This window comes from Papaver somniferum, chromosome 1, assembly GCF_003573695.1.
Source record: "Papaver somniferum cultivar HN1 chromosome 1, ASM357369v1, whole genome shotgun sequence".
Lineage (NCBI taxonomy): Eukaryota > Viridiplantae > Streptophyta > Magnoliopsida > Ranunculales > Papaveraceae > Papaver > Papaver somniferum.
In genome coordinates this window covers 3,067,399-3,083,436 of record NC_039358.1, presented here as the reverse complement: position 1 = coordinate 3,083,436, position 16,038 = coordinate 3,067,399, and the positions used below count along the sequence as shown (strand labels likewise).

The 16,038-nt window shown below is 35.3% G+C and overlaps 2 protein-coding genes across 2 annotated transcripts; one reads left to right on the top strand and one right to left on the bottom strand.

The window, feature by feature from the left end:
* The first annotated feature begins 8,646 nt into the window (after nt 1–8,646).
* On the top strand, nt 8,647–13,562 carry LOC113277444 (3-oxoacyl-[acyl-carrier-protein] reductase FabG-like). The gene is made up of 3 exons (XM_026526541.1): nt 8,647–9,132; nt 12,119–12,348; nt 12,845–13,562. The coding sequence occupies exons 1-3, from the start codon at nt 8,793–8,795 to the stop codon at nt 13,121–13,123; spliced, it is 849 nt and encodes a 282-aa protein (XP_026382326.1). The 5' UTR covers nt 8,647–8,792; the 3' UTR covers nt 13,124–13,562.
* Nucleotides 13,563–14,037: 475 nt separating this feature from the next.
* LOC113277451 (heavy metal-associated isoprenylated plant protein 28-like) lies at nt 14,038–15,083 on the bottom strand. Its single transcript, XM_026526545.1, has 3 exons — nt 14,901–15,083; nt 14,721–14,796; nt 14,038–14,618 (listed from the first exon to the last, which is right to left on the bottom strand). Exons 1-3 carry the CDS (start codon nt 14,904–14,906, stop codon nt 14,227–14,229), a joined length of 474 nt encoding a protein of 157 aa, XP_026382330.1. The 5' UTR covers nt 14,907–15,083; the 3' UTR covers nt 14,038–14,226.
* Between the last annotated feature and the right edge of the window lie 955 nt (nt 15,084–16,038).

Below are 16,038 nucleotides of genomic sequence, written 5' to 3'. Positions count from 1 at the left end.
AGAACATTTAGGAAAGAAGAAACGAATTTTGGCTACAAAACAAACCAAACACCTGATAAACGCTAGTCAGAAAATTAGCTTATTCGCGGTTCAACCAGATGTCAAAGAACCTAGAGAATTGGTTTATGCAAACTCTTGCCCTATGGTATCTCAACATATTGATGGAATCCCCTACATTTGTTTACCCAAATATTCCCAGGAATAGAATTTGCATAGTCTACTTCAACTAAGACACTGGAATAACAACCCACAACCTTATGCATAATTGTTTCATCACCTTTATATGGTCTCCAAATTGAACATGTACTTTGACTTAACTGTTCACGAATCGGTTAACTTTTTGTACCTTGTACATTTACTTACCATGTCTATTAAATTCATATGCACACATAATTATTTCTCCGAGATAATTAGCATTTGAAAAATATCTTTATCTTTCTGTTAAAATACCGTAGACATTATTTGATCACATTATTGTGACTCTAGTTAAGTCTTAAGTGTTTATGAAAATGCTCAATCTTATAGTTCTGATGTCTAGCTTCGGCTAACCATTTATGAGCGTGGTATTGTACACGGTTCAGTTATGGTCCATCTTAACCATAGTGTATATCTTGATTATGTAAATCATATTCAAAGATTCATCTAACAGTGGATATTGTATGCTTGGTTCCAAAGCTATATTATCTTAAACCTAAAGCAACGTATGCTTTGAATGTCTAAATTAGGGGAACCTCAAACAACTGGGATCTTTGAATCCCGACACTACTTTTTGGCGTGTTCTAGTAGTAACTAGAGTCGTCCTCTCCAGAAACCCTTTTAGGGTTTAACGACTACAAAGACTTCATATGCATTCATGAAGCCAGGCCCAACTATTGTTTATCTTGATAGCTCAAGTATCCTGATATTGTTCGATTGTTGAACTGCTCACTTAAACAAGATAGATATAAAATCATCAAAGTTCTTTTTGTCTTAAACTTTGTGGATTCCACAAGTTTTATACTTGTGAGATGTTAGAGCATAGATCGGTTGAACCCATCAAGCGTTGGTATCTCAAGTTTGGTTGTCATATTTTAGTATAAAAACTCATCTATAGTCGCTTGATTAAATACTAGAGTCAACTTCGTTTAGGTTAGACTGAAAAGTCTATGAATGTTGAGACGTACAAGTATTACTCCGAAGACTTGAAGAATGAGAAGAAGTAACGACTAAAATGACTACATCATCCTTTCACTTAAGGTTAGTAATATTGACTTGATCTTGATTCCATTCCTAACATATCTTTCAAGTCGTGCTATATTGAAAACATAACATGCGAGGATGTATAAATCGTATATAATACTCTAGTGATGAGACTTGGTCATAATAGTGTGATCAAAGTATGAAGGAAACATATTACGAAGTATAAACCCTTATCTTTTGGAACTTCGTAAATACGACATTGACATAATCTATTGTGTATAGTTATTTGATTATGTATGCATTATATAGGAGTAATTTCATCCTAAAAAACTATGTATCTTTACATTATTTTAAGGAAGTAGATGTATGAACTTGTTTTCATAAATCAAAAGGGAAATCATGATTGTTCTTGTTCTTTATTGAATATCTTTTGAGTGACCAATATAAGATGAAAAGGTAGAACTTAACTTGTTGAGATATATGGTATAACCGATCATGACCTATATAATTAACATAGATAGTTGTAATCGGTCATGAGATACATTGGAAGTCAAGGTGCAACCGATCAAAAGCTATATTGGAGTGCAAGTGGTAACCGGTCACAAGTTACTTTGGGAACCAAGTTATACCCGGTCACAAGATGAATTGGGAATAAATAACAAGCTACCTTTGGGAAGCAAGGTGTAACCGGTCACAAGATACTTCGGGAAGCAAGGTGTAACTGGTCACAAGCTACTTTGTGGAGAAAGGTGTAACTGATTACAACCTATATTGGGAATCATGTTATAACCGTTCACAACATATATTGGAGTGATTTTTTAATCGTTTCCATGTACAAAACCAATATCCATGGTTCGCATATTTCATCATGGTGTGTGTGTGAATTAGGGTTTTTGGTTTGTGAAGATGAGAAGCTTCTAGATGTCGACATATTTGAACATGTACATAACTCTTATCATTTATTGTTAAAAGATATTCCTTGATGCTCAAGGTGATCATGGTCCAAAATATTGAAAAGCGTTAAATTATGATTTTCATCATATATGTTTTAATTACCAGCAATTAAAGCATATCTTCTGGAAAATATTATTAGTTAGTGTGTTAGACTAATAATAAAAGTTTTCCATGAGAGTTTTCAGAAATATCCGTTAACACTAATTGGAAATAGGAAAACCGAATTTAGGTACTTTAATACATATCTTGAGAATATTTTCGGTTTTGGAATTTCCTTGTTGTCCAAACAACCTTGGTCTACAAATACTTGAGTTTGCATTTCTTGCAAACTATCCTAAGAGCCACGAAAACTTCATTACTTGTTATTTCTAGTGGAGCCATCTTTTCGAAGAGGAAAGCACCATAATTAGGCGAAATCTCTGACGACTGCTCGTTTAAAGACTTCTGTGGGATCAAGAAGCTCTACAAGTACCGTTGGTGGGAAGCTATATAATTGCAGTGTTATTAGTTTCCGATTATTGATTTGATTGAATAACGCACCAAAAAGATATGTGCAACAATAATGCACCAAGAAGTTTTCTAGAGAACCATGGTAAATGGTTTTGGAACCGTCAAGCATAAGTGGAGTATTAATCACAAGGCCGACTCAGTTTGTGAAGTGTCAAAACATTTTATGAACTTCAGAGTCGTCTTGTAACTCCTTTTAATTTGCAAAAGTCCGCGAACTTTCAAAAAAAATTGTGTACTTGGAAACAAAAGTATACATGAAACATTCAAATCATCTAGTATGGGAACTGTCAAAACAGTTCATGTACCTTTGAATTAAATAGTGTCCAGTACTATCTCAAGATCGACTAGTTCGCGAACTGACCAGTTCATTTCGTCTGCGCTAGTTAATTGAGATAAAAATATCAAGTCTTTATATTTAAAAGTTCAAATTCGTGAACTGGTAAAATGGTTTGTGAACTTTAAGAACTAACTTGACTTACTCCTTAGATTGCATTCTTTTTTGTAAACATTCATCATCATAATAAAGTCATACGACATGTCTCAGTAAATAGAATAATATATAATATGAGTGAATAAGATAGTCAGTGTTCACATAACTTTTTTGATGAATTTCCGTTAACGTCGTCTTCAACCCTCAAGGTCTATTGGTGAATACTGGTACTTAACTACTATGCTTTAATCGTAGTCCAAGATTGATTTAAATATATTATGAATCAAGACATAGTTTTGATCAACTAAAAATTAACAACAAAACTTGACATACCAAAACTTGTAAGTTTGACCGAGCGATGCTCAAACTATCTTTATATTATACAATATTCTTAAAGTTATCTGAATTCTTGACACCTGAAACAACCTTTAATATTTGAGTATGAGAAAAACCGCTTCCTTCTCTATTTCATACAATTCATTCTCCCATTCTTTATTACTATTAGCAAAACCATGAAATTTCCCATTAGTTACTGGAACATTAATCTCTATTTGACTTTTACCACTAACATTACTAGTAAGTCCTACTTCAAAATTGTTCTCCACATGATTTCCTGAACACCAGTATTGGCACCCTCCATCTATTCTTTATCTCTGTTTGTATTTCTCTCATTTTTTTATAACCTTTCTGAAACAGGTGGCCAATAATTTATAATTAGTCCCTTTGGTATCTCAAGATATCGACGGAATCCCCTACTTTTTCTTAACCCAAATCCTCTTAGGAATAGGCTTTCCATAGTCTACTTCAACTAAGACACTACCATAATAACCCACAACGCGTAATTGTTTTATCATCCTTATAGAATCCCCCAATTGCTTTACCCAGGGTTAGAGTAATCTCTTCCTTCCAATATTCAATGCAAATACTTGGGAATTTCAGACGAGCTACTGAAGTAGTCTTAATCTTCATATAGAAATTGCGTCAGAATATTACAATCTATTGCCCTATTAAGTTTTGATGATGAATTTTTTTTTTCCTAAAGGTATCAATTGACAATCCATAACGAGATTTCGTTTCTTCTTAGACAAGCACTATTGTGCCCTATTTCCCTTCCATAACCCTCATATATAGGGAAAAATCTAATTTGGCAACTACTATGGTCCCTTCCCTTCCCTACTACTCAAAGTGGATTAGATCTGATCCCCTTGCAGGGAAGAGAAATCAGTTTCCGTGTGAAAATTTGTTTTACGGAAACTCATTTTCTGTGAGATTTTACACGGATACTTAGTATCCGTTTTTTTACTATTGGTTTTCACTCTTAACTCTATTATTTCCACTAAAACTCTTTATTTCCAATTAGATCTCCATTTTTTTCTCTTAATTTTTTTTAACCCATAATAAATATTTATCTAAACCCGTAGAAATAATATTTGGAATTGGCACTATTCACATGGAAACTAAGTTTCCATACAGTGTAGTGAAGGGATGAAAACATACCATAGTGAAGCCATATTCCTTCCCTACATTCGAGGGATAGGGAAGGGACGCCCTCTCCCATAATGCTTGGCCTTAAGAGAAAACGCGTCGTCATTTAACTTCAATCTTTGAAAATCCAGTTAACCTATCAAGCTAAATTTCTATTCATTAGGCCGACCGAGCGAAGCGAGGGAGGACTCTATATATGGTGACTTTGTGTTAATGTGAAGAGTGACATTTTTTTTCCAATTTCACAAAAAAGATTGGATTTGGTTCAATGATGAAAGGACCTCACCGCCCGTCCTTGATTTTTTTCCTTCTTGAAACAGACGTAAATAAATACAATGTTGAGGACAGTTTTGTAAAATGAAAAAAACAAAACACGGTATTGATTTAGATGTCGTGAGGTCGAATCTCGGCCACCTCCAAAAATTTCAATCTCTTTCTTTCTTTCTTTCTTTCTTCTTCTTCTTCTTCTTCTTCTTCTTCTTCCTCTCGATTTCTCCTCTCTGAACTTCTGGTGATTTTGGTTTGAGTTTGAGAAGATGATTTCGAGTTCGAGAACGCAAAGAAAGGATTGATTTTACCTGACTTGGATGTTGCAACAGTTAAATGTGATGAATGGAGAGTGTTTTGGTCTGTGGTAGGGTTTGAAATTGAATTGAAATCAAGAGAAAAAGGGGAGGCGCTGTTAATGAAGAAACGAGAGCATTCAGAGAGATAAATCGAGAAGATGAAGAAGAGAGATCGGCTACAGATGGAGAATGGATTTGTGTTTGAATCACTTGATTTGGAAGAAGAAACCAGAGAAGAAATTGATGGTGATGTCCTCAGTTGATGAAGAAGATGAAGAGTTTTAGATGAATGTTTGAACAGGGGTTAATGGGTTCTCGAATTCAGTGATGTTGATTCAACGGTGTTTGCTTGGATAGCGTTTTCATGTCCGAATTTCAGTCGATGGAGATTCATGTAACGGATAAGAGTCATTGAACAAGAAACCCTAATTTCTATTCCTCCTCCTGTACCTCCTCGGAAGGTATAATTTTCATTTTTGATTTTTAATTTCAATTATTTTCTCAGATTGTTTTCTTCAATATCATTTTGTAAGAATTCATGTGTTATATATGCAAATTTCTACATGTATTATGATTATCTACTTTTTTGTTGTTGAATCTTTTAATTTGATTGTTTGTTTGCAAATGAAACCTTAAATTGGGGATTAAAAATCTATGTTTTACAAAATTAAGATCTTATTTCTTTATGAGTGATTGGAATTTGACAATTTTTCCAAATGATCAAGTTCTTGTTCATGTTTGACTGAACAACTCAGCTTATTTCAGGATTTTGTTGTTTTGGTTGATGACTGAGTTTATAGTTCGATACCTTGATTTATCTTGATAAGGAGTTGTGATTTTTTTTATTATACTGATGGCTACTGTTTTATTTCATTTAGGTACTGCCTGCAATATATTGTGGGCAAGAGTTTATGATCGGGGTTGGCTCCAAAAGTACTGGTGCTTCTCTGTATTACGAATCACAGATCCGGAATGGATCTACACCTTGGAGGAATGTTGATAAAGATGGACACTATGTATTTGTTATCGGAGAGAATTTGACTCTTTGCTGTAATGCTTTCTAGGCATAATCAGTAAGAGTTAATACACTGTTTTATTAATGGAGGATTTGTCTATCACCCTTTGGATAGTGGACTCTTAGGATAATGTGCTCATTTCAATTTTGTGCAATTTGATACATTGATTTTCTGCTCAACTCTAGTTGATTAAATATCTATTGTGTAACATGATATTGACTGGTTTGTTATTAGCCTAATTAACCCGAGGCGAATGAAAACGTTTATTAACTGCACTATTGTTTGGTTTGTCTATCACTCTTTTAGATTTGAATTGTTTTTACTCCATGCTAGCGTAGTTGTTCAAATGATTAAGCCTGCTTTTGAGCTATATCTGATTGTCAATAAAATTCACGAATAGAAATGCTTTGTATCCTAGTAGTTTTTTTAATAATATGCCTTCACTATATGAGCTATGTTTGATATTCTTATAGAATTTGTGAGTTGTTAAGAGTTTTGTTTACTTGGTTTTGTATTTCAATATTTTTCAATAGCTCATATTTCTTTTGTATGTTGCTTCTCAGAACACTAGGGAAACAACGTTCTATTTAAGGAAGACGCCTTTGGTCAAAGCCAAGAGGTATTTGGAGGATGTCTTAGCTCACAAGCAAGCAATCCTTTAGACGTTTGTGTGGTGGTGTTGGTAGGACTGCTCAAGCCAAGAACCGTCACTCAAATGGAGAAGGACGTTGGCCCGCTAAGTCCGCCAAGTTCATCCTTGATCTGCTTAAAAATGCTGAGAGCAATGCTGATGTAGGCCTCTTCTCTATTGTATTTTTACTTCATCACGTTAGAGTTCAATGATCTGAATTGCTGCTTATTACACGATGCAGGTAAAAGGTTTGGTTGTGGATTCACTTTACATTTCTCATATCCAAGTCAACCAAGCTCAGAAGCAGAGGCGTAGGACATACCATGCTCACGGAAGAATCAACCGTAAGTCTCTTTTTAAACATGTGTTATTTCTCTCTTTCTGGATTGTTGTATTTTTAATTTAAGATGACTGCAATGTGCATCTTTGACTCAGCTTACATATCATCTCGTTACATCGAGTTGACCTTATCAGAGAAGGAAGAAGCAGTGAAGAAAGAGGTGAGGGTCATTGGATTATTAATAGAATTACAGTTGTTTCATTTAATAAAATCCTAGTTATACTTTTTGTATCACTACTTGCTGACGTTAATTCATTTTGTTGTAGGCTGACACTCAGTTGGCACCAAGGAAATCAAAGAAATCGCAAGTTCTTCGTAGTGGTGCCTCATCTTAAGCAGTAGATGAGTACTCTGAAATGTATTGAGTTCTCTTTGAGACTTGATATTCTTACATTAGAAACCATTTTTGTTGCTTTTAGATATGTTCCGACTTTCAATCATATGAAGATTTTGGCATATTCTTTTGATGTGAATCCTATTTTGGTAGAATTAGACTGGGTTTGGTAAGAATAATATGCACTGATGGAGTTGTGTTTAGGATTTAGAAATCAGGCTAACTCATCAAATTTCATTTTGGGCATGCTTAGCAGGTGTTTGACAGAATTCCTGAACCAGCCATGTAGTAAAAGTTTGCAAAAGGGAGGAGAAATAGCAAGCCAATGCTACCAGTTCCGTATACCGGGTGTCGGAGATTGAAATGTGGAACTTAAAGTTTCATTGAATCATAGAGTGGGTATCAATTATATTTGAAGAATCGCAAAAGGATGTATGCGTTTCGAGTCATGTTTTCGGTCAAGTTTCCGTCAGAATTGTATTCTACATCTCTGAACAAATTTCAACTGAATTCAATTTAGCTTTTCAACTATACAATTTTAGAAATTGCTTTACATCTCTTTACAAAGAAATATGATGTCTTTGTTTGAACATCTCTTTGCTTTACAATTTCGCTTTACAAATTTACAAGCCCGACTCCGTGTCATTATGGCGGAACTAAATTACGAGTATATAAATTAATTTTGTGACAGTTTTTCGGTATATAAATTAATTTTGTGACAGCTTTTCGGTCGGCCGTCCCACCGTGGCAGCGGTCATCTAGTCTAAACTACCATCAACTGGATCATTAGATAATTCTACAATGGACCATCTCCTCTCATTTCTTTATACAATGGAAGAGACCATGTGTTAACTTTGCGCACCATTCTATATCCAATCATTTCTTCATCTCTTTCTCCTTGATTGTCACAAAAAAGATCCAAATGCATATTATCATTGGTCAATAATTAAAATCACCAATAAGTATAATTAAAAACTAGACCTTGACTTTAGTCAACATCGGCGAACAAAAAAAAAGAAAAATCGCCTCAAAAAGTCAAGAGCGGAAGTTGGTCGGAGACGGCAAGAAACGAATATTTCGCGTCGTGCGATCATTCCCGGGACAGCCCTAAGTAAGATTACCCTTTATTCCCTTAGTGCGCATCGGGTTGGGCAACCACCACCAACATAGGCCATAAAGTCAAGTCTCTTTGGGTTGTCATTAATATAGTAAATCTTCAACAACCAGGGTCTTCTACAATAATGCAACTCCAGAAATTAAGACTAAAAAATAAGAAAATCTAGAACATTTAGTTCTAGTTAAGATAAGAAAATCAAAGAAACCCTAGAAAAATCAAAATTCAAATCAATGGGAAGTCAAGAAGAGAAGAAGGAGAATCATTTAGAACCATGGAGAGATTTAAAAGGGAAAGTAGTGATGGTAACTGGAGCATCATCTGGTATAGGTCGTGAATTTTGTTTAGATCTAGCAAAAGCTGGTTGTAAAATTGTTGCTGCTGCTAGAAGAATCGATCGGTTAAAATTTCTTTGTGAAGAGATTAATCGATTGAATAAGGAAGGATTATTAGCTGCTGTTGCTGTGGAACTTGATTTGTCTGCTACTGGTGATGTTATTGATGCTTCTGTTCAAAAGGCTTGGGATTCATTTGGTACAATTCATGCTCTTGTTAATAATGCTGGTATTAGAGGTAATAATTTATTTCCCCATAATTATACAATTTTCCATGTTTTTCGATTTTTTTTTTCAATTTTGCAAATACTTTCATGAGTATAATAATTTTATTGAATTTTTCTGATTTTTGATTGTCTGTCGAATTATGCTTTGAGAATGTTTAGGAAATTAGCAAGTGTAGGTTTTTTTGTTTGTCAGGTAAATGAATTACAGTAGTGATTTCTGAAAGGATTTTTGATTGTCTGTCGAATAAGAAGGATTGCAATATGCTATTGCCGTCACTTTAGACAAGTGCAAGAGTGATATTTTAGAGTACAGTAGTTTGAGCAGAGTAGGAGTTGATTGCTACATATAGTCATGTAAGTAGGAGTAGTAGTAATCTTAATCCCATGGAGATGATAAATCTTCTCCTTTAAATTCAATGAAATGAATCACATTCGGATGAATTCTGGGTTCTGAAACTTTTGGTGTACGAGCTTTCTGAACTTACCAACACACCATAGCATTTAAAGCTGCAAGATTCATTCCAAAAACCCTCAAGACAGAAACAGAGTTGCCCATTTAACCAAGTTCAATTTAAAGCCTCTCAGAGAACTCTCATTGCTAGTAGGAAAGTTACAGGGATACCAAGAGAAAACCAACCTGCCTTAGCCAAAGGTGCAGTGCATGAATAAGTGTTCAATAGTTTCAGGGGGATTTTTCCAAAGATCGCAAAGGTAAAAACATTAGAGAAAAACTGAGCAATTTTGTCAGTAACAGGTAAGAGACTAACTATCCTAGGATTAAATAACGAAGGGATATTAGCTGCTGTTGCTGTGGAGCTTGATTTGTTTGATAATGGTGATGTTATTGATTCTTCTGTTCAAAAGGCTTAATATTGATTTGGTACAATTCATGCTCTTGTTGATAATGATGGTATCAGAGGTAATAACACAATTTTCCATGTTTTTTTGAGAATCTTCATATGTAGATGGTAGTAATTTTGGTGAATTTTGTGATTTTGATAGTGTTTTTGAAAATCTGAGTAGAATGATATTTTATATGTAGGGATTCTTAATTTTGGTTGAGATTTTAGTGATGAAATGATAATTCAGATCCCAATATCAGCGTATTGCCGTCCCTTTAGAGAAGTGTAAGAGTGATATTTTATAGTGCAGACTTCAAGTAGAGTAGGACTTGGTCGTTACACAGAAGCATATAAGTAGGAGACAAATTGTAGTGATGGACTTGGGATTTAGGAATTGCTGGTCGCAGGCACTAAGAGGGTTTGGCTTTTAGGATTTAAGAGTTGCAGTAATCTGGCCGCAAACACTAAGATGGTTTGGCTTTTGGGTTCTGAAACTGTTCGTTGGACGAGCTTTCAAACTGTACCAACACACCATAGGTCCATAGCATTTAAAGCTGCAAGACTCTCTCCAGAAACCCTTAAGTCAGAGTTTTAATTGAATCAATTATTTAATTTAAGCCTCATAGAACTGTCAGTGCTAGTAGGATAGTTACTAGGGATACCATGAGAAAGCCAAACTGCCCTAGCCAAAGGTGCAGTGCAATTGAACCAAAAGTTTCAGGGGGGATTTTTACAAAGATACCACAAGGAAGAAAACATTAGAGAAAAAGTGAGCAATTTTATTAGCAACAGGTAAGATGTTATGGCAGCATCTTCTTACGAAACCAACTATCCTGGGCCTTAGATTATGCTTCCAGATTTTCACCCACAGAGGAAGATAGAAGCAGTACGATATCCTAGGAAGAAGATAAAAGCAGTATGTATCCTAATTGTTAGCATGTTATACATAGAGGTGTGAGAATGATTTAGTCAGGGAAGGCCAAGAAAAGTTATCCTTTATTAAAATCCTGCAGACTTGGGTTGCCAAGTGGAAGAGCAGGCCTGCGGAGAGAAATTCTCCTCCATATGACTTGTTTATCAACCTAAAAAGACACAATCATTTGAACAATTCACAAGCTGAGTTATCATAGAAGAGTTCAAAGGTAAATAATAAGGAGACAATTTAAAGTTAGCAGTCCGATTTTAGACCACAAGTTAACATTAGAACCATCATATTCACTATGTAATGAGATCTGATTAGAGCAATACCCTCCCAAAGCCAAGAGGCTGAGGAAGGGGCAGACCGCACATCAATTGGGTTTTTGTTTTGGAAGTATTTGGCTTTTAAAACATTCACCCAGAGAACCCCTCTTGATTCCCAGAACAGCACAACTCTGGCCAAGCTGTGATGATCTCAGCCAAAAGAAGTTCCCTCTTATTGAGTCCATTATGGTAGTGATTGCTTTAGGAATAGTGAAGCATCCAATTTGATAAGCTGTGATGATCTCAGCCACAGACTTAATCAAAACTCTTTTTCCTGCAGCAGATAAAAGTTGTCCCATTCCATCCCTTCACTACAAGCAATCTTATCAAGAATAGACTGAAAGCAATATGAGTTAACAGTGGCGATTCTCCTCTACACTAATCTTATGGATCCAGTTTCTCTATTGCATGTGCTTCTACTGAAAAATGTACCCGATTTGGAGTAAAATGTCATCTGACCAGAACTGCCACCAAACACCTTAAGAATGTTGAGAAAGTTTTTACATCCATGCTTATTAGCTTTAACACAAACCAAAGAGTCATCTGTAAAGAGCAGATGCCTAATGGATGGGCCATTTTTATCAAGCTTTAAGGCATGGATAATACCTTTAGCTTCAGCTTTAACAAGTACTACCTCGGTTTCTGCAAAAGTGTTACTATCATATTTTTAGGCTAAAATGAAGAAGTGATAGTAACAGTTCTGCAGAAACGGTGGGAGTATAAATTACCAATTCCAATATCTCTTCATTTGCTTTGTGTTAAATATTTACTTGTTATTTGGATATTGACAAAGATATTTACAGTATAATAGCATTTTAATGCATATATGCATACATAGCTCCTAAATGCTTAAACACGAAATTACCATCCTTCAGTAGCATATTTGGTGTAATAAGGTTCTATGTCCACATAGGTGAAGTGAAATCTCCCTTGGATATAACGGAGGCGGAGTGGAATGATGCGTTTAAAACTAATTTGACTGGCACATGGCTCGTCACAAAATCTCTTTGTAAACGCATTCGAGATGCAAATCAGAAAGGATCAGTAATAAATATTTCATCTATTGCTGGTCTTGGTCGTGGGCAGTTACCTGGAGGTGTTGCTTATGCTGCATCGAAGGCTGGCGTGAACACCATGACAAAGGTAACTCTTTATGATATATGTTTATCCATGACAGGTATTCTTATTACTTAACATCATCCTCTACAGAAGAGATTGTGTTATTAGGGCTGCATTTTTGTGTCATTTTCGTATTTGAGGTACATACTATTTTGGAAAAGCTTCAATTTTCTATGATGATGATGCTATGACCTTACCCTGAATCAAGTAATAGCTGCACCAGGGAAAGTTGTTTAAAAAGGTTATTTGTAGAACAAAACAATACTTGGCCTCACATAAAGCTTTTCAGCTCTATGTTATCACGTTTTGGCAAGTCTTGTTGACCAACTTCATAAAGTTCTACATTCAGAGGACCCTTTATGAAAAAACATAGTATATTGACCAAGTAAATATTGTTTCAAATACTATTGAAGAATTGTCTTTAGGTTGTGAATCTTTGATTATTATGATCACTAGATTTCCTCTATCTATTTTCCCTTTCTCGAGTAATTCACTGGAAAAGTTTTATTTGCAATGACAGGTTATGGCCTTGGAGTTTGGAGCTCTTAAGATCAGAGTGAATTCTATATCTCCCGGATTGTTCAAATCCGAGATCACAGAGAAGCTTATGCAAAAGGATTGGCTCAACAATGTGGCCTTAAAGAGTGTTCCATTGAAAACATATGGAACAGTAGATCCAGCATTGACATCACTAGTTCGATACCTGATCCATGACTCGTCAGACTATGTGACAGGCAACATTTTCATAGTTGATGCAGGACAGACTCTTCCAGGTGTCCCTCTTTTCTCTTCTCTCTAGAAGAACCCTTTTACAGTAAATGAATCACATGTTCCAGTTAACCCCGAAGAAAATTTAGGTGAAGAATGTTAATAGTGAGTAGTGAGCAGAGATAAACTTCACTACATGTGCAGATAAGATTTAGTGAAGTAATGTTCTGATACTCTATCCTGTGGAGAATCCAAATAGTTGATGCATTTAGTAGTTTCTATGAATCCATTGACTTAGTTATATGCATAGTTTTTGAATCTGAACTACCTTGTACCACTTAAATTCGATTAGACTGTCTCTTGTCTCAAGTGATTGACATGTTTGGTGTTCCTTTTTCATTTTAGTCGCGAGGTCCTTCGAAATGGATAAGCATGATTTGTATTTTTAAAATTTGAAAACAAGGATATGATTACATTATTGCTTCCTTTATTTTCTTGAATGGAAAAGATTTAGTGAGAGATCAAATGAATCTTGCTCATTGTTGTAGTATTAAATTAGACGGAAGACCCCAGCGGCCCAGCCTAAATATTTTTGGGATTTTTTTTGTTTGTTATGATTTGATTTTTTTTTTTTTTTTGAAGCATTGTTATGATTTGAAATAAGTACTGTTGGACTTTTCTTTTCTCTTCACAAAGGTGTTGTGGGACTTTATCCTTTTTGAATCATACAAAGAGCCCAAACACAAACATGCAGAATCAGATACCTACGAGTCCAAGCACGGCATCTGCCAATTCATGTTTGTCAGATTTCAGTGCCTGGACTGGAATCAGTTCAGGGAATAACTGGTTATCGCTTACTAGCTAGATGTATTGAGTTTGTTCTCGAACAATTCATCGTGATATCTGTATACCAGAATCGTTTCTAGAGCTGCAAACAGATTTAACATGGGTTTTAGCTAATCCAGGGTAGTTTACAGTAAAGACATACCTAAATTTTCTTATTTATTTCTCAAAAATGAAATTCATTTATATTTTATAGCTTACACATATAAATAAGAAAAAGAAAAAACACAAAAAAAACAAAAAGCAATAGAACAAATTAATTAAGACTGTGAAAGGACAATATTTTTTGTCTATAATCTAGGATCTATAAGAGCATTAGTGAAATAATCTTATAAATAATGGATCAGTCACTTACATAATAGAACAAGCATTAGGGTTTTCATCACTGAACATAGAACCAGTGCGGTCATCAATAACGTTAGAATGAGCAGGTCTATTGTGATAATAACCATGATCGGCGTAGCTATCATAACCATGTTTCTGGTAGTTGTAAGACGATAAAGAGCCTCCGTGATGATGATGACCACTACTCTGGTAGTGATGTGTAGTGGCCACCGGATTCTGAGTCTGGTTGTAGTGATGGTTGTGAACATTACTGTAACTATCGTACTCTGGGTTGTATGGTGGCCATAGCTCGGCTCTCCTTCCTGTTTTCCTCACAGTTTTCAGAACTCTCTTCTGGTCTGCGTATCCCGTTACGGTTACCTTTTGCATGCTCATGTCGACGTCGATATCATCGATTCCTGCGTTTTTACATAAACATATTATGTTAACGGTCTTGTTAACTTGTGCACCGGTAAAAATATAAACATATTATGAACAAGGATATGTATATTTGGTTATACCTTCTAGTTTTTGAAGAGCTTTTCTGATCTTGCTTTCACATCCAGCACAATCCATGTGAACTCTCAACTCTACAATCTGTTCACCATAAATCAAAACCATCAAAACCATCCAAAACATTCATATGCATGCATATAAAACCTGTTCATTTGATTCAAATGCTAGAGAGAATAAATGCTTACCGTCATGTTTAGAAACTAGTGATGAAGTCTTTTGATCTATACGTTTACACCGCTATAAATTGTTCGATTGCTGATCGGAAGAGAAGAAGAAGATGAAGTATACAACTAGCTAGCTAGAAAATGGTTTGTTGTTGTTTGTTTTGAAGAGGGAAGTGATTGAATATGAGAAGAAAATGGTATGTGGATATGTCTCTATATATAACGGTTAGTGACTTTGGGAGTTCGGCTAGTGTTACTTTAATCTAGGACAACAAGGCCGGAGAGATAAGAAAGAATAGTATAGTTTATTCTGTGGTACCCCAAGACTCAACCGACCATTTTCTTTCTCTCTTTTTTCTAAGGGAGAAAATTCAGAAAGCTTGTGGGGTGAAGAGGATAGTTAGGAGAAGATTCTTGAAAGGTATATACACTCCTGCACAGTACACGGATATTACAGCTAGAAATTTCCACTCCTTTTAACCTTACCTATCATTGCAAGAAACATATAGCCAACTAGCTTAACAAACCAGAGTGGAACCAGGATTACACATACAAAGGATAAACAGTAAAAAATTCCTACTGCGCAAGCAAAAATATGAATAAACTGACAAATTTACTAATTTAGCGGATGTCGTTGAGAACATGGTTCACTGCAAAGCTGTTTTAACTTGATTACAAACTATACTTCTTCATTTTATTTACTATCACTTTTCCAACTTAGGTTAAAATGAAAAAATGATTATCATAATTTCATAACAGAATTTAGTATAAAATATGCATGATGCAGTACATCGTGGCATCCAAACACATGAAGCTAATTTTTTTTGTTTTTGGGGTATAATGTTTCAATTTGACGCGTTGAAACCCCACATTCGGTGGTAATTGCGGGGACGCGTTAACCCAATGATGGGACAACACGTATTTGTCGAATTTGTATGAAACCCCATACACTTGCATTAACTGATCAATAATCAAAGCAATGGGAACTCAGGGAAGGAGACATGGTAGCCAGTATGGTGGCCGTCATCACTAAGTATGTAGTTGTATATACTATATTATATATATATAGTATAATTCTTCATCTCAAAAGACTGAAAGTTACGGGGGTTTGGAAGTTGGGTAAGGTGGGGGGAGAGGGGACAATGGAGCGGAAGGAGCG

Excerpts from the sequence above, each read along its gene's own strand:
- LOC113277451 (XM_026526545.1), bottom strand. Across the intron at positions 14,619-14,720 it reads AGCTCTTCAAAAACTAGAAG|GAATCGATGATATCGACGTC; the intron begins GTATAACCAAAT and ends GTAAAAACGCAG.
- LOC113277444 (XM_026526541.1), top strand. The coding sequence starts at position 8,793 with ATGGGAAGTCAAGAAGAGAAGAAGGAGAATCATTTAGAACCATGGAGA. Across the intron at positions 9,133-12,118 it reads TAATAATGCTGGTATTAGAG|GTGAAGTGAAATCTCCCTTG; the intron begins GTAATAATTTAT and ends ATGTCCACATAG. Across the intron at positions 12,349-12,844 it reads GCGTGAACACCATGACAAAG|GTTATGGCCTTGGAGTTTGG; the intron begins GTAACTCTTTAT and ends TTGCAATGACAG.